Source organism: Cydia amplana, chromosome 3 (assembly GCF_948474715.1).
Source record: "Cydia amplana chromosome 3, ilCydAmpl1.1, whole genome shotgun sequence".
In the NCBI taxonomy this organism is placed as follows: Eukaryota; Metazoa; Arthropoda; class Insecta; order Lepidoptera; family Tortricidae; genus Cydia; species Cydia amplana.
Genome location: NC_086071.1, coordinates 813,629 through 836,790, shown reverse-complemented (window position 1 = coordinate 836,790; position 23,162 = coordinate 813,629). Strand labels below are relative to the sequence as shown.

The following is a 23,162-nucleotide window of genomic DNA, read 5'->3' as shown; positions in this document are numbered from 1 at the left end:
ATATCTGGGAGATCTAAAAACTCAAAAATGCGTGTTTTCCCAGAGATAAGACCTAGCTAGATAAATGTTTCGCCCCCGAAACCCCCATATATCAAATTTTATCGAAATCGTTGGAGCCGTTTCCGAGATCCCGGAAATATATATATAAATAAATAAATAAACAAGCATTGCTCGTTTAAAGGTATAAGATATAATAACGTTCATTTGAATTTGATTTAGGTACGTAAGTTAGTATTTTCCTCGCGCTAGCGTGGTGAAATTTTTTGCGTTTCATCACTCGGGAGCAAAGTTCCCTCAAGTTTCCACTTTTCAAATCACTTGCTGCGGTCGTTAAACAACAACTTTACCCCTTGTAAAACAAATAACTATTACCTTTTGACAGTAGGACATGGTCTTATTTATTCCCCTATGCAATATAGGGGTGTATAATTATTAAAATGAACATGAATCGGTATCATGAAATATCCAGCAATATTGTCCCGCATGTGCGCCGCCACCAGTTGCAGAGCCAGCTGCGCAGACGCGAGCGGGGATGTGCACGGGCGCGGCGCGGCGCTCACGGCGAGCGCGGCCGCCACGCCCGGGGCCAGCAGGAACCTCCTGCGGGGGTAGCACCTCCAACTCGCACCCAGCCTAGCACTGCTGTCCCATAGCCCGCGACATTGGACAAAGATCGAATGTGCGTTACTGTTGCGTACCCTAAAACAATTAATGACGAAATACTGAAAACCCCGCAGTCGAATAATCTACGCCAATTAACACGTTGTATACTTTTATTACTCAGTGTGCGGTAGTCTGTCGTGGGTTCCATGAAAAATGGAGATTCCTTAACGCAACTGCTGTAAGGTTTGTGACTCACGTCAATTGTTTAACGACTTTTTCCTCATTCAGATTGAAGCATAATGTAGAGGGGGCCCAGGCGACTGTCAGCGGATAGCGAGGAATAGGCTGGAGTGGCGTGGTAGGACTGGTAGTAGTGATGCGCCCAACAGAAATATCTAGGCTATGCTTTTTTCCTTTTGATTCATCTAAATCAGTGACTGGTATCTGAAAAAAAAATCGGTGCTATTTAGTTATTTAGGTACCTTTTTAACTACTTCAGGAAAAAAATATAAGTCAGGTAAAGTATGCAGTGTTTGATTATGATGACATGACACAGTTCTTCATGTTAAATATTTTTATTTACAATAGTTAGGTATGTTATGTATGATGATTATTACGTTCTCGCCTATTATTTTTTCTCGTAGATTGCTACAGATCACCGGCGGAAGACCGAACCCGGAGCTATCGTCATAATCTGAGCAAGGCACACTTTGAGGACAGCTTATTAATTCGGTGCGAGAACTTTTCATATTAACATTTTAAAAAACGTGTTAAATCATTGCATAGGTATACATTTTTACATTTATGTAAGACTTAAAATAATAGTTTAATATAAATAATCTGTGTCATTCGTATTATATGCTCAGAAATGACTCAGAATGACACCATGCTAAATGATTAAATACAGATAAAAGTAAAGATCGATGAAAGAGGTTTTTATAATATAGGCCAATCAAATTAGATTTTTTCGAAGAATTAATTCCGAGCAAGCTGAAAATTGTTTTAATACTTATATACCTTCATTTGGTCCTATACTTATGCGTGTAATCCGAGTTTGCACCATACCAGGAGGATAATAAAAATTGATAGGTACCTACTTCGAGGATCCGAAAATTACCTTAATATGAATTCATAGTCAAAGTATGTTAAAAATAGCCTTAATAATTTCTTGGTTTGTAGAGTCTGTGCGGAAAGAGAAGAGTCGTGTCGTGAAACGTACGGGATCCATTACATTCTACGACTCTTCTCTTTCCGCACAGACTATATAATAATGTTAGAAATCCAAACGTAAAATGTATTGGAGACAAAAAAACAACACAACTTTCAAATGTTTAAAGTACTCACTCGGAGTTTCTCTGAAAGATGCTGTATCAGAAAATGAAGATAGAACTTTCTTGGTATTGCAGACGTACTACAAAAAAGTGACTAGAAAATTTGGAATCTAAATAACAAAATGAATGCGGGTTTCGTCAGTTTAAACGTTACAGTGGCTAGGCGGCGGCAAGTCGGCCGGATCTCCGGCGCGTGCGTCGCGGCGGAACCGTGCAAGACTTCCGCTCCCGCGGACGGGACGAGCGACGTCACGGTGCGCGCGCAGTGCCGTACCGGACTCTCACCACACACACCACACAGATCACAGTTGCTAGGCACTTTTACATGAAATACTAATAAAGAAAACTATGTTGAGTTGCGAATAGGACATGACATGAATCGACAAATTGCGAGCCGTAAGTGACTTTACAGCGATACTTATAATTACTATACAGTTATTCATGGCACGGCACTTTTAGTGTCTCAAAACAGGCATACCTACATGATTTTATACCAGAGGTTTCCTGCGACTAGCGGGCCGAATCCGACCCAACGAGCCTCCAAATTTGACCAGCGAAAACAGCCAAATTCAGAGTTAAGTAATAGATGTTGAAGATTGTTAGCTGTAGAGCTTAAATTTATCGATCTCTTGACTATGAGACAATACCCTACTGTGGCGAAAACCTGTCAACTACTCAACTTCAATGACCGGAACCGGCCCGGCCCTTTCTCTAATTACCCAATGAATAATTAGTTAGGTTCTTATTTGCGGTTGTAGGTAAGTATAAGTGCTTGATATTTAGTTGATACCTCGGAAGTAGAAAAGTGGTTATTTAAAGGTACCTACTTAATTTGTAGTTTTAATATTAAGACAAGATCATCGCGCCCATTCAGATCTTAACTGCCCCGATTAGGAATCGTTGAAGTCTAAAGCCACACCCAAGTCATAAATCATTTCATCGTTAGCATACCACTAAATTTCAGAGCCAAGCGAACAATCATAATAGCTATGCAATCAAATTTTGTAAGGAATCAAATATTTAGGCGATGTTGACGCGTAGACTAAACAATGAGATCAGCCTTGGTCCCGCGGGTCTCTGTAGTGTGTAGTGTAGTGTTGTAGACGTCGCCTACTTTTCTGAACAATGACATTGATTTAACCGGCCAAACGGGAATGAATTAAAGCCGTGTTCTGCTCTATGTGTTGATTGAGTGTTGTGCCTTTGGTCGCACATCTGGCGCCGTTCCGCACATTATATATTATGTTAAATTTGTCATCGCGGTTTAATTAACTTCCAACATAATTACGGAAGAGTCGCCAGTCGTTTCTTTAATGGGTATAAATAGTTGTAAGAAAAGATCAAAGAGAACAATGTTTGATCCGAGGTGAAGTAGCAACTTGTTTGATGTGATCAATGGTGATACAATTTGAAAACATCAAACCATCTGGAAGACATCTTGGTCAATAAATACCTATCTAACAACACATACGTGGATCCATAACGAATCTCATTTAACATAACGGCTGATAAAGTCCACTTATATTATAACACAGCTCTTACTGAAAACCAATAACCTGCGCATTCCAAGAGGCCAATTCGAACGTACATACACTGACATCACATCACTATGATATCTAAATGATGTCATTTAGTTATCGTGCATTTCGCTTGTAATACCTACATGTTTTAGTTAATATAGTGTCCGTACATGTATTCGCGCAGGCATTCCAAGAAGCTTGGGCGGGGTGAGGCGCGAGGAGCGAGGCGAGGCAAGTAACGGATGAATGTCCGTGGGAACGGGCAGCGCTTCCGCTCCGCGCGGCGCGCGCGCCGAGCCGCGAGCTGAGCTATTTCCTTTATGTAGGGTGACCTTACATTACATCTCAGCACTTAGACTTATTGCTGTAAAGGTTTGCAACCATTACAGCCTTCCTTTGTACGGTGACTGGCAACAGACGGTGACGGTGACTGGTAAGCCACACGACTCCGCTGGCTCGGTCATCGGCAGAGGATTTGCGAGGATTGAGCGGTGAGAAGAGCGTATGTGGGGCACCTGGATAGTGGTATTCTCTTTAGAGGCAATCCAAGCTTATTAGCTTTGGATACGTACTAAATTGTCACGATACGAGTCCTATTACGATACCAGTCCTGCTGAAGCGAGAACGCCTGGTTCTACTACGTTTGTTAAGTTAACGGGACGTTTTACTGAGTTGCACAACAGGACCACGTTGCAATGTCCATCGCTTCCCTAGTTCCCTGTAACACTGCAGTATGTAATGTACTACATGAAAAAATATTTGTACATTACAGTTAACCAATTTGAACATTAGGTAAAGCTAAGTACTTACTTTGGATTTCAGCTCCTAAAGTAATTTCATAATTGATAAAACAATTGTCCATGACCATATTATGAGTGTATTAGGGGACATCTTACACGAACCAACCTTAGCAAACTAAGAAAAGTTTATTTATTTATATATATCGAAATCGTATCGATGAAATTTACTATATGGTCTTCGGGGGCAAAAAATCGATCTAGCTAGGCTCTTATCTCTGGGAATACGCGCATTTTTAAAATTTTATATGTTAACTCACATTTATAGACGGGTCTAACGCGAAATTTATTCACATACCTTTATTTACCGACGTTTCGACACAGGTTTCACTGGTCTATAAATGTGAGTTTATGTGTTCAAAACGCGAAAGTTTTAAATATTTTTATATGTTTTCCGAACAAAGCTCGGTCTCCCAGATATTATAGGTACATAGAATGACTCATGACTCAGGAACAAATATCTGTGTTCATCACACAAATAAAAAATGCCCTTACGGGGATTCGAACCCAGGATCATCGGCTAAAGCCATTTATAAAGGTGTCATAAGCATGTCGAGCTCTGCATGGGATGTAATACCTAGTACCTCGTGTAGTTTTCGTTCCACTTCGGCAAGAAGGTCCCAAGCCTATAGCATGTTGGTCATGCATCACGCCCAAGCATGTTGGTCATGCATCACGACCATGTCCAGACCGTTGACCGCGCGCTGCAGTTCTTGCTATCGTCGCCGGAAGCCGTGCCGCGCCGGAGCGGAAGTGCGCAATCTCGACCAATTGGACGGTTGCTGTCACGCTGCGAGCACTCCCTGCCCCTTGCGGCCATTCCTTGCAGTTACAAATTACAAGAATTTACTTACTTTAGGCAAAACGCTCGACGGGATGTCGCAAGCTTTGAGATGGCACTTCAGAACGTCTTTATATCGCAGAATCTTCAATCAAACCCTTCAAACGCTACGACGTTTTCCTATTAGCTCTATTACCTACTATTTGTGGAATCTATTGCTAGACATAAAGATAGGTGGCAACTGTTAGGACAAGACTGGGTTAATTTATGTTTAACTACCGACAAAAACACAGATACTTATTAATCATTTTGTACTACTACCTATTTAACTAGCTAACCTTGCTTCACAATAGGTAACTTCTTAGTGTAGGTACCACGTAAATGCCTCAAACGGAAAACATCCAACTTAGTAACAAACTTGAATGACCATCATCAACATTCAATATGATAATCATAACATTGAAAAGGGCATGTTTAACCCAACTAATATACCTAAACAGAAACATTCTCCAGACGGAACCGGTAGTCTAAAGTCAATAAAGCAGCCGCTCTAACTAGAGCTCCCTCGCCGCTTGTTACTGGGCCAGAGCAACGAGAGAAACGCCAACCGAGCATTATGTAAGGGTCTTACTAAAGCGGTCGTATCCACCTGACATTGACCTCTAGGGCGGTCGTCGAGGCCTCTCTCTGAACATACATATTCATATTAGGTATCCATGGCGGCTTCATCTGCATATTAATGAACAGAGATGAGAATAAGACGACCGCCTATCCCGAGCCTCTGCGCTGGTGTTAATGAAACTTTGGACTTTATTGATGGATATGGGCTCTGTCTGTGAGGATTTCTTTATCTTCAAAACATAATAAAATTAATAAATAACACTTAAAATAAAATTTTATAAATAAAAAAATGGCCTAAAGTCTATTTTTTTATTCGGTAGACTAAAATGACATTTCATAGTATGAAATGACACATGATGTTCATACTATGAAATGTCATTTTAGTCTACGGAATAAAAAAATAGACTTTAAGTCGTAGTCTCTCGGTAGGGTATCACCCAGAAGGCTAGCTGGCCGCATTGGCTGCGTTGTGAAAAGAATCAAGTCGTTTTAATTGTACAGAAACACTGGGTACTTATATGAGTTTGATTAAGGACAATTCGGCTTTACGCACAGAGGATTCTTCACTTATGACGTACTTACCGACATACCTAACCTACCTCTATCTATGCAAGTCTATACGTGCTGAATAATCAACGTAGGTAATTATTTAATATTATGAACTATTTATTCAGTTAGCAGTGGAGGGGCATCCATAGAACGACATAATATACATGTATACTTATGTAGGTATATGACATATTATGTCTCAGCGAAAAAAAAAACAAGCTTACCCAACTGATATTGAATTGTTTTCATATTTATATTTGTATTTATTAGTTAAACCAATAAGGTGAATAAGGATTACCTTACTCACCTTACTTACCTGACTCTTCTAGTCATACCTAACATTAGTTAGGTATGACTAGAAGAGTAGAAACAAGTCGTCGTCGTACCTAATAGTTCGTGATCACTGCGTTCGTGATCAACTGATCAGCGTCGTCACTAAGTGTTTAGTTTAATTCGTTTTAACATACTTACCTACTTAGATTCGAGTAGGTAAGTGAGTACGAGAACGAAACTCTTACAATGTAAATAAATAATTAATTACTTCCTTGTTTAAAAAGTAAAATGCTACCACGTTTTACCGTTAGTCATTCAGCTAGTATAAGAAAGTACATATATAAGATTGTCTTCCTAACTGTCCAAGGTCGGAAAAACACCACATCGTAGGTTTTTTATCCGAATAACTCATGGTTTGCTCGTTAAATGTCGGAAATGTTTCTTTCAAGGTTCCATTCACTGCAGGCATTTCAATTAATGAAATTAAATAGTTGGTATTAGGTAGGTAGTAGGTAGGTGACGATTACTGGAGTGGTCTAACTGTGTAGGAAAACCAAATCTAAATACTTACGTTGCAACGTTGTACTTTATTTATGTAAGTAGGCATATAAACCATTGCCGTTCTTCATCAATTCTCATCTACTCAAAAGTTAACTGGAAGAAATCCCTTAAAGGGTTCGCCTTTGTACTGCATGCCTGTCCTGTGCCATATATTTCTGTTCTGTGTGTGGGACTACTATGTGTTTTGTATGTACAATAAAGAGTTTATACATATATGTACGAGTATAAATACATACATTACAATACCTATGCTTATTGCCATAGAACTACAATTTTCGAATAATAATCACACCTCAACGAAGATATTAGATGAAAAAATTATAATTAGGTGGTTTTATAGTACCTAATGTACCTATGCTGCATATAGGTATAATACAGGGTGATTTTTGGGTCGTGATCCAAAAGTAAAACCACTTTTTCTGACTCTGTAAATGCTCCACATTATCATATGGTAGTATTTGATGAAAACATAATAAGTTTAGTCTCTCCAGCTCAGAATTAGAGGCGACGCCGTTGAGCAAGTGGAGTCAGCAAAATTTCTCGGAGTTTACATTGACAGTACATTAAATTGGAAGCCAGAAGTAACTGCAGTTGTAGGCTCTGTAAGTTCCGCGTGCTTTGCTCTTAGGAGTCTTCGGGACGAGTTAGAGCTGGCACAACTAAGAATGGTCTACTACGCCTTAGTAGAATCCAAGATACGCTATCTTAGTATACAATTCTGGGGTAATAGTTATAAATACTAGCAAAAAGCAGAGCTTTGTAAGGGCTCGCGGAGTTTTCCTACCTAAACGTACCGGACCGCGACTTTGATCCAGTCCAAGGCTTGTTCTATGATCGATCGAGTGGGTCCGTTAAGAACGCAGCTATAAGTGAGAGCAAGAAAGAAATATACTAACCAGACCCCGGTTGCTGTCTGGTAAGCCTGTCTGTTACAGCTTTTACTTCGTCCATTAAAAACGTGTCCAGACGACAAAATCAAATTGCCAATATCATCCACATATAATATACAATTTCATAAGCGCTTATTATTACATCCTACACGGTCGCCCAGTACTTTTTGTAAGGAAGCCAACTGGCTTTCCTACATAATGTTGGGTCAGCGAGCCAATGTCCTTGAATTTAATTTTTGCGTCCACACCACACAGTTGAGCGAAAAACAATCCCGTCTGGACACCTACTGGCGGTAATCACGCTGCTCCGCACATAAACAAACACACAGTTCCACTAGGTACAGCCAGGGTTCAGCATCAGCACTATCTTGGGTACTGCTCTTCTAAGTGCTCATTAAGACATGTCAGATGACCAAAACAGCGTGTGCCTATGTTGCCCCAAACCTATCTTGGGTACTAATCTCCTAAGTGCAACGAACCTGAGTTCCACTAGGTACTGCCAGAGTTCAGCATCAGCTATATCTTGGGTACTGCTCTCCCAAGTGCTCATCATGACGAGTCGGATGTCCAAAACAGCGTGTGTCTATGTTGCACCAAACCTGAGTAGCAATAAGTACAGCCAGGGTTCAGTATAAGCTTTATCTTGGGTACTGCTCTCCCAAGTGCTCATTATGACGAGTCGGATGTCCAAAACAGCGTGTGTCTATGTTGCACCAAACCTGAGTTGCAATAAGTACAGCCAGGGTTCAGTATCAGCTTTATCTTGGGTACTACTCTCCTAAGTGCTCATCGATACGAGTCGGATGACCAAAACAGCGTGTGCCTATGTTGCAACAAATCTGAGTTCCACTAGGTACTGACAGGGTTCAGCATCAGCTCTATCTTGGGTACTGCTCTCCCAAGTGCTCATCATGACGAGTCGGATGTCCAAAACATCGTGTGTCTCTATGTTGCATCAAACCTGAGTTCCACTAGATACAGCCAAGGTTCAGCATCAGCTCTAAAAGTGCTCATCAAGACGTGTCGATTGATTAAGACAGCGTGTGCCTGTGTGCACCAAACCTGAGTTCCACTAGGAACTGCCAGGGTTCTGGGTCATTTTGTTGAACTGCACGCCGACGTTGCAATTGGCGTGCAGTCGGCGTGTAGTTCCCATACAAGTTGCAGTCGTGTATCGGCCCTAAGTCGCTGAAGTTTGTATTATAATATGATCTTTATTTATAATTTATAATTTTAGCAGTTCCAAGCAATAGTAACACTAAAGGCGCCATTGATTAATTACGTAAGACAATTTTTTCCAGTTTTTGACCCCCTTCCCTATATGTAAGAATAGGCTGACCCCCTCCCCCTCTCATCCCTATATTATCCATATATTACGTAAGAATCTAAAGGAAAAAATGAGTACACGTTTGGTTTGTTTTAGTGTTTATTATTCAAAAAAATATTTTTATGAATGTTTATTTGTACGTACGTTGGTACAGGAGAAAGGTACTTGAGCTCGTTTTAGCTAACTCTGCACCGTGTTTGATAGCATAGAGTGTAGAAGTTCATATTATTATTATTTTAAACGTCATAATTTCGTAGAAATTAAAAAAAATCGCATCTTTGTGATCTTACTTACGTAAGAACTATAAAAAACCCCTAGTAACAAAAAATTGGAAAAAATAAGATAATTATGTTCGACCCCCCTCCACCCCAAAATCGTCTTACGTAATAAATGAATGGCGCCAAAACTGTTTCTCGAACTGAAAATACCCGATTTACGTTTGCTAACACAACATGACTGATCAGTTCATCAGCGTCACAAAACATACGAGTAAATTGACCTCCGCAGTGAATATACAGCAAGATTGATTGTTCTAGTCTAGTAGGTAGGTATTCACAGAAACTTAATTGCTAAATTGGGAATCAAACCAAGCGAAGCGAGGTGGGTCTGAATCCAAAATGTTAACCCACTTTTGTATTCATCGTTGTTAATGGCGTAAGCGCCATCGACATTATTGAAATTGAAAACACCACATAGGTATCGTTGTCTGAGTCTTACCCACAACACAAGCCTTCTTGAGCTTTTCTGGGGCTTAGTCAATTTGTATAACGACGTCCAATATTTTTTTTTTTTACTTTTAACGCCATCTGTTAGAAATAAATAATTAACATTAGCACGAATGTTAATTCATTATTTTGCCAACAGATGGCGCTAGTAGTAATACAAAGTGTTATTACATTATTTAATTTTTTTAGGTTTATAAAATGATATTTTTCGGTTTGATAACACATCTAGACATGAATTTAAATTACTATGTTAAATCTCAAACCTAACAGTGCAGTAGTTTTTCCGTAAAGTGTACCACAAGAATGCATAGTTTGTCGAATAGTGATAGGGCTCGCTTCGCTCGCCCTAATAATGTCCAGGCTGCATTTGTTGCGCAAAAAAGAGCAATTAGAATTATGGCTAAAGTTCCTCAGCAGACATCTTGCAAACCATACTTTATCAAGTTTAAAATTCTGTCTATGCCCTGTCTGTATATTTTAGTGGTTCTTACAGACTTACAGAAACGCAGGAACAAAGAGTTAAACGCCTTGCGACAAGGCGGAAAGACTTGCCACTACAACGCGTCACAAAACTCCAAGGGGCCAAGCACTGTGCTAGCTACCAATCTGTCTTGTTATTTAATAAGTTATCTGCTGAGCTTGAGACAATAAACAATACAATCTTGTTTAATAATAAATTGAAGGCTTTTTTGATGGAGAAGTGTCACTATACGGTTGAAGAATTTTTGACATATGTACCGGTATAAATGGTCTTACTTATTGTATTTTCGTTTTTTTTTTATATTCCAGCACTTACATATAATTTATTATTGTTTGACATTTTGTAATTATATTAATGCTTTTGTAAATATTAATTCTGTTTATTTTTAAGATAATTGTTATTTATTTTGTTTATTTGTTAAGAAATGTGAAGAATTTTTGTATATTTCTATATTTCATACACAATTAATATTGTTCATGAATAAATAATGATGAATGATGATGAATTTTACTTACCTACTTTTCAAGTGAAATTAACCTTATTAATACTAAGTAATCATGTGTCACCCTATGACTTTTGACATACGACATATAGTTGCCAAGTGTAACATCAATTTACTATTCATTTCGAATCGTCGAATGAAACCAATAAAATGTTGAGTCTAATAGTCAGTCTAGTCCCAAGTTCTGTTTGACCTTAACTGGCGCGGAGATAAAAAAACTAGACAAGCTCGAATTAACAACATGTAATGTGATTCTTGCATTCCCGATGAGTTGATGACATCGCCGGTTTTTTTAAATCCTATTTGACATTTACTACAATATGCTGCCAAAATGTTATTTCCTTTATAAATGCTCAAATAATTCACTCAAGCAACTCACGGAAGACGGTACCTAAACTGCCTCTCCGTTTCGAATCCGAATGATGCGTCCGAATTCCAAATTGGCTTGTGGGAACCAGGGATCGGATACCGGTATTTTTTGTATGGGAACGAAAACGGTATTTTTTCGTTCTTTGCTAATTACTTCATTTCTAATTGGGCAATCTAATAATACGAAGTCGTAACCTAAAAACACAACTGAGTCCTACATTTCGAGTATAAAATAATTCGTAAAATATGGTTATTTCTAAGTTTTTGCAAAAAACCGGTTCCGATCCCTGGCTGGGAACGTACTTAATTTAAATTAACTGTAACGTTCCGCGGAATCCTAAAAAGCTGTTATGGTGCCGTGTCTACACATGACAGGGTAAAAAACAAAAGACAATAAATACTCGAGCCGGAAAGTCCACAAGCCATCTCGTTTTCGGAATAACACTTGCGGAACCGGTCGGACATGAGACGCCCAATACCATAGGTATGTTTCCTTCCTCGAAGGTATAGGTATTAATAATATTATCTCTCGATATATACACAATTACACAGGTTGCAGGCAGGCACACATGACGACGTCGAATGAAATAAGCAACTAGGTAGGTGCCTTTAATATAGGTACTTATACGACGATAATTTGACTTGTTCCTTCATTTTCCTAATATAATTTCAAAGACAATTAGTTGGATAATATTAATAGGCTTTATATTTTTTTATTTCTGGAATCGGGATTTTAGAAATAATTAAGTACGGGTATCCTCGTAAGTCATCATCTGTATGATGCGTACCTATTGTCATATTGTGGGCTGTGGTTTCAATTCGCCCATAGCACTAATTAATATCAAGTATTAAAGCCACTAAACTAAAGGTTATGTACATTCGTATTGCAATTTTGGCAGCATTACTGTGTCGCAGCGTAGCAGCAACGGAAAATGGACGATGTCATTGGCTTACAATACAAATGGCCACCTACGAGTATCAATCATTGAAGTAAAATGTACTACCAGTACTACGTAGTGACTACGTACATTATACTCACGTTACGTTAGTAATAATAGCTCAATGGTATCAACCGGTTTCCAACTTAACGTAACTTTAGCTAATCCAAAAGTAATCATGGTAGCAATACGTAAGTAGTTAAGGCTAAGAGGCTAACCTAGCAATACCTAGTTAGCAAAGAGTCTTAACAACTTCATCCAGTTTAACTACCCGACAACAAAATGGCAACCATCATAAGTCCTGAAATGACTGGAATCTAACCCAAAACATTTCACTAGTAAATACGTCAGCTTAATATTAGCTACACGTATCGCAGGTAATCCGTATCAAACTATTCAACGCAGTTTCACAAGCTTTCAAGAAAAGTCTGACCACGGGTTACATATAGCCAAACCCTGAAAGTAAACAGGATGAGGAAGTCGTATGTAACGTACATGCAAAACTGAACGGATTTATCGATTGGCTTCTGCCAATATGGCGGCATTTTATTTATCTTGTCTCTGGGTACCTTCCTGGCGCCGCTCTTCCGGCGGAAACGGGCGTCGTCTCCGCTTTAACCCTTACCGCGTTTCCGGTTTCCGTTCCTTTAATGCCCACCGAAGTTTCCACTGCTTTTATCAATCCTTTTCGAAAATTACTGTCAGATGGGGTTTTTGGACTTTTTGGTTCAACATGAATCAATACAAAAATTGGCTACCTAGTTGTTTTCAAAAGAAAATTGATGTTTTAGATAGGTGGCAGAGGATGCTGGATGATCAGGTAGAAGGATCCCGAGGTGGGATCATGCACATGGGAAAATATTCCTATTCGTCCCCGCTGAAAATAAATGAGAATATTATGCATTCCGTGGTAACTATTTGATTGAGACAAATGGGACATCCATAATCATATTTTTAGGTATACATACTATAACAAATGATTCGGTTATCGACGTGATAGAAAAAAAGTATCACTTTAACCAAAGATCTAAAATGGCGCTTAGTGACTTAATAGTGACACACAAGATCGATAGTCGCGACCTTATACAGCCGCATATTACATAATTTATGTGTAGGTATATGATTGAAAGAAAGATAGATATGCCCTGTGTGACGTCTAGGTTCCCTTGTATTACAAGGTGATAAATAAAACTCAGTTGGTCAGTCATGTGCTTTGCGCCCGTCTGCACGCCATGACAGTTGACAACAGAATGTCGACTTGCAGGTAGTTCGCATTGCACTTTTATTGTGTAAACGTCACACCCTGTATATGGTCACTCCAACCCACTAAAGTAGGTAGTGCTGTCAACCAGGCCTCAAACATCCTTTCAAATTGCGCACTCAATAAGCTATGCAACATTGGATTTCACAAATTTCACTGGAACATTCCTAATCAGAGCAAGCCTGGCCTGGGCCGTCGCCGGCGTTTCACAACACGCGGCCGCTTCCTCCGTTGCCGAAATGTGAAAAGCAATTTTTCTACATTTGCACCACTTGCTGTTGATATGTCTGCTTTCGTAAGAAATATACATCGCAATATATATATGTCGGCGACGGATGGTCCCGATGGCGGTGGGCGCGTGGGGGTAGTACGTAGATGTATTACTTCACAGCCAAAATAGTAGGTATGCTACAAACGCATGAAATAAACATTCGGACTTGTTAACCATACTAGTGCCTACCATATTTTAGGACTAAGCGATAAAAATAACTAATTGCTATTGAGTTTTAAAAATATATATATATTAATGTAATAGTAATGTAATCATAGGTGTTATATTAGTATAGGGAAAGAGAGCTACTGTTTTAACCCCAAATGTAATAATTTAAATATATCAATTTAAAAAAATATTCTTACGAATCGTAAATTACTTAATGAAAATAATGACATACTTATTACAAATTAGGGTTAAATAAATGCATGCAATTGTACGTCTATGTAAATTACTTAATACCCAAACACGTAAAGCGCTAATCCGAATACTTACTATATTACACGGAGATGAAAGACAGACATTGCGTTATCATCTATGTTAACCGGGAAGCCCTTCTGATTTCCCAAGCTCTCTGAGTGCCACACTCTGTGGACGTTGCGGCCACTTCCTGAGCCCTGACGTAACCCTACGCGCCTGCGGTTATTTTGCAAATATCTGTGTTATTTTGACGCAATTTTACTCGGTTGCATTAAGACTGTTATTGCTTACCAACTAATGTTTTATCAAGCAAATGAAAGATTAAACGCTTACCTGTCTTACAAGATAATAGATTGCTGACGTCCAAAAATATTACTTTCAATATATACCTACTTACCGATTAATAAAATGACGAATAGTTAATATAAGTACTTAATAGGTACCTACTTACATACTTCCGTTCAACTGATATAGGTAATTACTCGTATAAAACTCATTACGTACACACGCACTGCCTTAATGGTTTTCACTTAATGTTATAAGATGAATTCGTTAAGATTGCTTGGCCCTTCATTAGATAAACACAATTATGTATTTAGTTACTATGAATGGTTAGCTGTACGTAAACAACAATACTTGCCTGTTGCCAAATACACGTGCGATTAAGCAATCGATTAGTTTCGGCGCATCTTGCTCAAAACGGCCCAGTTTGTCGGCGGCGCGGCGCGGCGTGCGCTGCGTTTCTTACGTCACGGTCGTCACGGACCACGCGGATCGGGTCAACGACGGATGCCCCTCGTCTAATACCTACCTCCAGTACCACCATTCCCTTTCCACTGTTATATCATATCACTATTTATGTTAATGACTATAATGCTCCGGTACTTTGTCAGTTATGTAAAATTAACTAGCATAGAGAGATGCAATCTTATTTCGATTTAATCTCGGAATAATTTCCATATCCTGCCGTTGCACAGGTGCTTTCGCAACCTATATCCTAGCATGCAGGCGAGTTGCCAATTACAGAGACCTACTTTCTTACCTTCGAACTTTTACTTCCTGCGGGGCAGGCCGGGCCGGGCCGGTCGCACCACGCAACGCATTACGAAAGTGGCGCGAAATGCTCGGCCGACATTCGCGCTTGCGCCACCTTCAGGAAGTGCAGTTGCGGGATTACGTTACGTAGCTGCGGCCGCGCCGCGCCGGGCTCACGTCGCGCGCGGACGGAGGAGACGCCGGCGCGGCGCCGGCGCCGGCACTGCGCCGCCGCACCGAGCCTGATTAGTGATTCTTACACTCGGACCAAACTAACTTTGTATGACATTTCCAATGACAAACCCCATTTATACATATGATATGATGTGTTCATTACAAAAACATTAATTAACAGAAGGTAGTTTGATAAATTGACACTTCACTCAAGTCCGGAAATCATAGATCACTCACCGCATAGACGGAGCATACATGACTCGGGGTTACCTAAATACCATCGGTTGCATATATACAGTGCCAGCCACTTGAATAGCCTCACTCAACAAAATTAATATTTCTCATAGTAATATAAAAAGGAGATATATATTAAACATTAAATATGAAATAAAACAAGAAGCCTTGTAATAGTAAATACAATATTTATTGTTATCTAATCAAAGTTTTAAGAAATAACGTCAAACAAATAAATTGACCCTTCCACTTGAATAGCCTCACATGCTAAAAGATACTGTTTAGTTATTAAAACTCTCGTTTAATATTTCGTATACCTTCCATTAGACCTTATTAATTCGAAAATACGTTTAGGTAGTGATTCATATAAAGAATGTATGTAATTAACGTCCACAGAATCCCAAACAGTGTCAATAGCTTGAATGAGTTCTTCTTTATTACTAAACTGTCTTCCGTTGTAATATACTTGCCGAGAAAGCCAACCCCAGGCATTTTCCATGATGTTCAGATCAGGGGACAAGGATGGCCAATCTAGAACTTCAATCTGATTTTCTTCAAACCACTTTGTAACTATGGCTGACTTGTGTATGGGAGCATTATCATGCTAAAAAAACACTTTTTTTCTACCTATTACTTTTCTGATCTTACTTTTTGTTTCTTTTAATAAATTTAAATACTTTTCAGAATTTAGTCTTCCGTCTACCACAATTAAATCAACAGTACCATAGTAAGAAATTGCTCCCCAAACCATCACCGATCCGAGAGTTGAATGATGACGTGATAGTACTTTCGGTTCTTTCCTTAGGTCATGAAAATAATATTTAAATCCATCTGGACCATCTAGATTAAACTTTTTCTCATCACTAAAAATCACATTTCGCCACTCGGTTTTCCAGCACATGTACTTTTTAGCCAAAGACAGTCAACCCGCCACATGTTGTTCGCGCAAAGGAGGTTTACTCATGATTTTTTTTCGTTTGAGGTGGGATGATGTTCTAATAATCCGTCGAACTGTAGAGAGAGGTGCTCTAATATTTATTTCACTAGCTATTTGCCTGGCGGTCTTGGTGGAATTTGAAGCAGTGCGTAAAATAAGTCGACGTTCACGATCCGTAGTGGCAAATTTTGTGCGTCCTTTATACTGGTGGCCGTAATTTTCCTTATTTTTAACATAATTATTAATAACTTTAGGGCTGCGACCTATTTTTTGAGCTATCTCACGATGGGATAATTTTAGAGTTAAATAAAAATTAACCTTTTCAATTTCTAAACTTGTAAGTTTTTTCCACGTCCCATAGTCACCAAAACACTGTGTTTATCGCGTTACTGCAGGTACTTAATAGAATGCCATCTGTATTATCTAATCATAATAAAATAAATTTGAAAGCGAAACTTAAATGCACGGTTTGGACGATTATGTTACACTGAGGCTATTCATGTGGACGGCCCGTATTAGCTCTTGCGTCCACAACGTTTCGCGCGCAGACAAATTCGGACTTGTTAATGTGTCGTTCGATAAACGTCAGGGCGTACAATTCAAATTTAAGATATATTGATAAAAATAATCACGTATAATTATAATACTCACAATATATAAGTGAGGCTATTTAAGTGGTTGGCACTGTATATAGTACTTATTTATAACCTAACCTCCATACAATTTTTAACCTTAAAACGCTAAATCTCGCAAAATTGTATTGAGATGACATGACATTTGTCAGCGTACCCTTCCTGTTTAAAAAATACTATAATCAATTTGAGACAAATACAACAGCGTCCATGTTACAACCTAGGTACTTGCTGTAGGTAAACAACTTAAACGTTATTTCTTAAAAAAAAAAATAAAACTTCCGCTTGTATATATTTCAACTAACAAGCTTTCTTGACAGAAATATCAATACATTTATAATAAATCCTACGGTATGAGATTCATCTTTTCACATTGTCGGATGACCTTTGGAGAGAAACAGCTGCTATAAAATGCCCCTTAGCTTCAAGTCCTTTTATTTTTGCATTGAGGCACTTTTTGCTTCTTTGTACTCGTATCTAACTCGATATTGATGGATCGATAACGTGAAACCGCTCTTACAATTAAAAGGCGCTTATGTGATAAACACTGATCGGTTATTTGGATTCTCCCTCGCGGGATATCAAGTAGAAAAGTTAATATAGATACGACAGTTTCCCGCGATACCGAACAAACCGAATATTGAAAAAAGAATTATTACTTATATATTTTAATTTTATACAAACCGAATATTAAATTTATATTGTTTTTCTAAATTTTATTGGAAGAATATCAAAGCTAAAGAGTTCACATTTTTTAAATTGTTGGAGAGATTTATAGTGGTTATGAAATCGCATGTTAGTAAGGCCATCTGTTTATGTACTATTTTTAGTTTAAGTTTATAATGTTAATGTTGTTGCTTTATATTTTTGGTGAGCAATAAAACCATTTGACATTGTGGACATTGTTTTTCTCAAACTACCTCTCAGTTGAAAGAGGTGTAATTCACTTTTTGATAACGAATTCATTTATTCAAACAATTAACCCGTAGTAACCATATATTAGCTGATATCAGCTACAATTAACCCGTAGTAACCATATATTAGCTGATATCAGCTAATATATGGTTACTACGGGTTAATTGTTTGAATAAATGAATTCGTTATCAAAAAGTGAATTACACCTCTTTCAACTGAGAGGTAGTTTGAGAAAAACAATGTCCACAATGTCAAATGATACGCGTAATTACTCGCCGAACTTTTATCCAAACGGTACAAAATGTGCCGCTTTGGAGGCAGCAAATGAGCTGTCAGTGTAAACACTTGTGCTCATTTGTTCGATTTAGACAAAAGAACGGTGAGTAAGTACTCGTCTATCAGCTACTTAGATGTTTTAAAGTGTAATAAAATAAATACATTGTATTTTTTTGCCTTTTCTAACAACATAAAGCCCGGATTCCCGGGGCATATCCATACTAACATAATGATTGAGGTCGTTCACCCCATGTCGAATCCAAAAAACCGATCACTGGTGATAAATTGATAATGGTGATCGGAGTTTATGGGGGGGTACTCTATTCCGGAAATTTGTACGTTACCCATGTTACAAATGTAATCGACTTAGCTACATTATCAATAAATAAGCACTAAAGATAATAGATTTACCTAACAGTAGCTAGTTTACAATTATAATTAAATACATAGGTGATAAGACAATATTGAGAAAATTCTAGATTAGATATAGGTACAGGATGTAACAAAGATAGTGGGGATCCGTTTAAGGGCATATTGGATGGGTATCGTGTTCTGATTAGGAAAAAGTAGAAGAAAAAAATTTTTGTAGCGAAAAAAATGTTTTCATCTTTGGGGCAGGACTGACTGCTGCCTCCATCCATACAAAAGTCAAAAATGTTTGCGCCAACAAAATGTTTCTTCTACTTTTTCCTAATCAGAACACGATGCCAAATAGGTATGTATTCCTTCAGGTGCAGTAGGTTAACGGAGTTATTAAAAATTCGTAGCGCTTTCTGAGATCACATAGGTATATGGCTGCCATAAATTAAATTAGCAATCTTGAGGCCTTTCTCTAGGGACTTAATCGATTCGAATCTGCCAAGCGGCACACTTACCCTACCAAGGGCCACTTGCACCATTCACTAAGCCGGGGTTAACCAGTCAAACCAGGCCCCTATTTCACCACGGTGACAGGTGCGACAATTCGACAAATGTCACTGTTGCTGACGTCATTAGATGAAACTTGGTATGCGGATAGTTTGAGCTATTGGGAAGGATATAGAATTAGTTTTTATTTTTCGAAATCATCCCTTATTGGTGTAAAAAATGGGGTGGAAATTTATAGTGGACCAATTTGCGGATGAAAAGAAGGATGAATAAAAAACAGATTTGTTTGAAAAGTAAGGTACCCAAATTACCTATTCCACGCAGACGAAGTCGCGGGCAAAAGCTAGTATTCAATATAACGATTTTTAAGATACAGACAGACATTTTACCGAGATTTTTGGAGCTGTTCCTGTTATACAGCTCCAAAAATTTAACAACTTTTCAACTTTTCTATTAACTGAAAGATTGTATTGTAGATAATTAGATATATAGGTAGGTAGAGTCTCTGCGGAAAGAGAAGAGTCGTGAAATGTATGGGGTCCAATCCAATACCTACTATTACCTACAATTCTTCTCTTTCCGCACAGACTCTACCTAGCTAGCTTGGTACACAAATGTGACGTCCCACGGCTAAAGGTACCTTATGGCCGTTGGCGCTTACGCTATTATTAACGCCGCTCCGCCGCCGCGCGCTATGCGACGTAAGCGCCAACTGCCATAAGGTACCTTTTGCCGTGGAACGTCACAAATAGTTAAAATTTCATATTTCGATTCCAACTACCACATTTCCTGTGCAATCTCCGATCACCGCGCACTTTCAATGACGTTCAATAACATGCCTTCGGGTAACGAAAATATTTTCACCTTAAACGCTCGGAAATGCTCTGTTCGGCAAAATCGCATTTTATTTCATTTAAAGTTAGAAATTGGTTAAGTAGGTGGTTTTACACTCGGCAGTAAAGATTGTTTATATACCTCTCGTGCCTTGGGACCCCCGCAACGCTCAAGATTCCACTTTTTGCCTTTTCATCTTGAGCGTGGCGAGACCAGCGAGGCCCTTGAACTAAGCCGCACACAGCGCCTTTTAAAAATTTGGAATCTGTCGCTTGCTCCCTTGTATTAATCTGATGTTGTAACTGTTTTCATAAGATTACACAGGTTTTCAACTTACTTACGGCAAACAATTCACACCAAGCTGTGCTTAATACAGCTCACTGCACTGCAGCTCCTGCATTCTCAGAGCTCACCATCTCATCGTCGTGACGGAACCAGTATAAGTATAACCTGAAGTTATAGAAGTATAACTATGAGATTTCAGAAGCTCTACCGCGAAAAACGCAAACCTTAATTTCTTTATCTGCCTCTCTAAGTATCGCTAGAAGATGCAAGAGCGATAGAGAGGCAGAAAAAGATATTTAAATATATTTTCGTTTTCCTCAGCTCGCGTCTGTATTGGTTCCATTACCGATGGGAATAGCACGGTCGTGTCAACCGTTGCACAAGTCCCGCATTACAGCATCGGAAAAAAGCACGCAAAAACGGTATTAGGGCGAGAAAATTCACATCAGCGTTCCGTTATACTGAATGCATAACCCCATCTTCTAACGCAATTGTGCAACGGTGCGCACCCGATCTCGCGCGGCGGGTCCTGAAAGTGGGTCATCTCTTTTTGTTCCACCACATTATTCCGTAATTAGAAAGAGAGGGGTGAGGATTCTTGGCGAGCTCATTCGCATGCATATGCTGCAATTTGGTGTAATCTACGGGTGAACTTTTAAAGTTGGCAAAAATCTATAATTTTTAGTTCGATAGGTAGGTACTAATCATTGCGGTTGTCATTTCATAACGCACAGTTACTCTAGCCGCTTTGGACGTCACTGTCTATTTGATGCTGACTGAACCTATCCTACTTACCTGGGTATTAAGTTAATTTTAAGCAATAGCTAAGTAAATGCATTGATCCTGTTCATATTTTCCATAATAAGAATCAGGGATGTTGCGGATGCCGATTTTTTGACCTCCGCGGAAGCGGATGCGGATGCGGATTTTTAAAGGCTCACATCCGCGGATGCAGATGCGGATGCGGATGTCAAGATCATACCATAAAAAACGTCAAATATTACATTTTAGTAATTTTTATTTCAAAAAACCGGCCAAGTGCGAGTCGGACTCGCGTTCCAAGGGTTCCGTACATTAAGTCCCACTCACGCTTGACTGCTCATTTCTAATAGGTTTTTTTGGTTAATGACTAAATTACCTAGCAGTCTAGCACTTACGCCGATGCTAAGACGTTCCTGTACCGACCTGTTCCACATCCGCATCCGCATTAAATCCGCATCGATTTTATGCGGATGCGGATGTTGAAAATAATGCGGAAGTTCCGCGGTTGCGGATGCGGATATTCGCAACATCCCTGATAAGAATATACAAAAATATTCGAATTTTGTGGCTCTGGCATATTTAGTCACGTCACGATAATATTTAGTGAGTCTGAAGATAACACAATCCTCCATCCAATTAATACGGCTAAATCAGACGCGGGCGCAAGGTGTGAGCCAAGATGGCGGCATGCGGAAGTGTGTGCGAGTCGCGACTTCCGCGTCGCCCTGCGCGTGCGCGGCTCGCTCGTGACTGCGCCGCCGTGGACCAACTCTTAGCAACCTACATTATGATATTTATGATTATTTATTGACCTAAATATATTATATTATTCGAGATGATGATCTGAAATGTCATAATAATATGAATGGTAAATATATTACCTACCTACTGAAAAGCGCTGATAATACGAATGCGTGTAGGTAATTTGGATAAGAGAGATAAGACTACGAGATACTTATCTACGTAGGGACTTTAGGGCCTACCGCGAATCACTTCGTTCGTTTATTCGTCTAATATAGGTACTCAATACATTTATTGCACATTATGGTTACAGAGGTGGTATTGGTATTACATATACTTACATATAATTATAGACCACAATATGATCCCTGTCGGGCGCAGAAAAAAAACCGGCCAAGTGCGAGTCGGACTCGCGCACGGAGGGTTCCGCACCATCAACAAAAAATAGAGCAAAACAAGCAAAAAAACGGTCACCCATCCAAGTACTGACTCCGCCCGACGTTGCTTAACTTCGGTCAAAAATCACGTTTGTTGTATGGGAGTCCCACTTAAATCTTTATTTTATTCTATTTTTAGTATTTGTTGTTATAGCGGCAACAGAAATACCTACATCATCTGTGAAAATTTCAACTGTCTAGCTATCACGGTTCGTGAGATACAGCCTGGTGACAGACGGACGGACGGATGGAAAGCGGAGTCTTAGTAATAAGGTCCCGTTTTTACCCTTTGGGTACGGAACCCTAAAAAATAAGGAGAAAGGCTCTTATATAATTATTACAATGATAACAAAGATTTCACTTAAGTACGCCCACTTGCACCATCCCACTAGCCCGGGCTTGAGCGGTTAAACCGTTAACCTAGTGTCAGATTGTACTGGTAACCAAGGTAACTCCAGGTTTAACCAGTTAACCCCGGATTAGTGGAATGGTGCAAGTGGGCCTTATACATTAGTTAGTGTCTTCTAAATATTCATTTAAGAAATAATAACATTTCTCAACCAGTAATTGTTTAATATTTGCCTCTGTATCGTGGAAATCGGTGGAAAGTTAGCTTAGGGCCATTTGAACCATCCTACTAACCCGAGGTTAACCGGTTAAAAACGGGAGTTACCGTGGTTAGGTAGGTACCAGTACAACTTGACACTGGGTTAACGGTATAACCGCTTTAGTGGGATGGTGCAAGTGGCGCATAGACGGACTCTAGATGTCTGATTGGGTGGGAAGTACCTAAATGACCAATTGAACTGTGAC

At 39.2% G+C, this 23,162-nt stretch overlaps 1 protein-coding gene across 1 annotated transcript; it reads right to left on the bottom strand.

Moving 5' to 3' along the window:
• Positions 1-398: 398 nt before the first annotated feature.
• Positions 399-15,686, bottom strand: LOC134662596 (uncharacterized). The gene is made up of 5 exons (XM_063518868.1): positions 15,667-15,686; positions 15,354-15,497; positions 14,969-15,056; positions 860-1,047; positions 399-699 (listed from the first exon to the last, which is right to left on the bottom strand). The coding sequence occupies exons 1-5, from the start codon at positions 15,684-15,686 to the stop codon at positions 399-401; spliced, it is 741 nt and encodes a 246-aa protein (XP_063374938.1).
• Between the last annotated feature and the right edge of the window lie 7,476 nt (positions 15,687-23,162).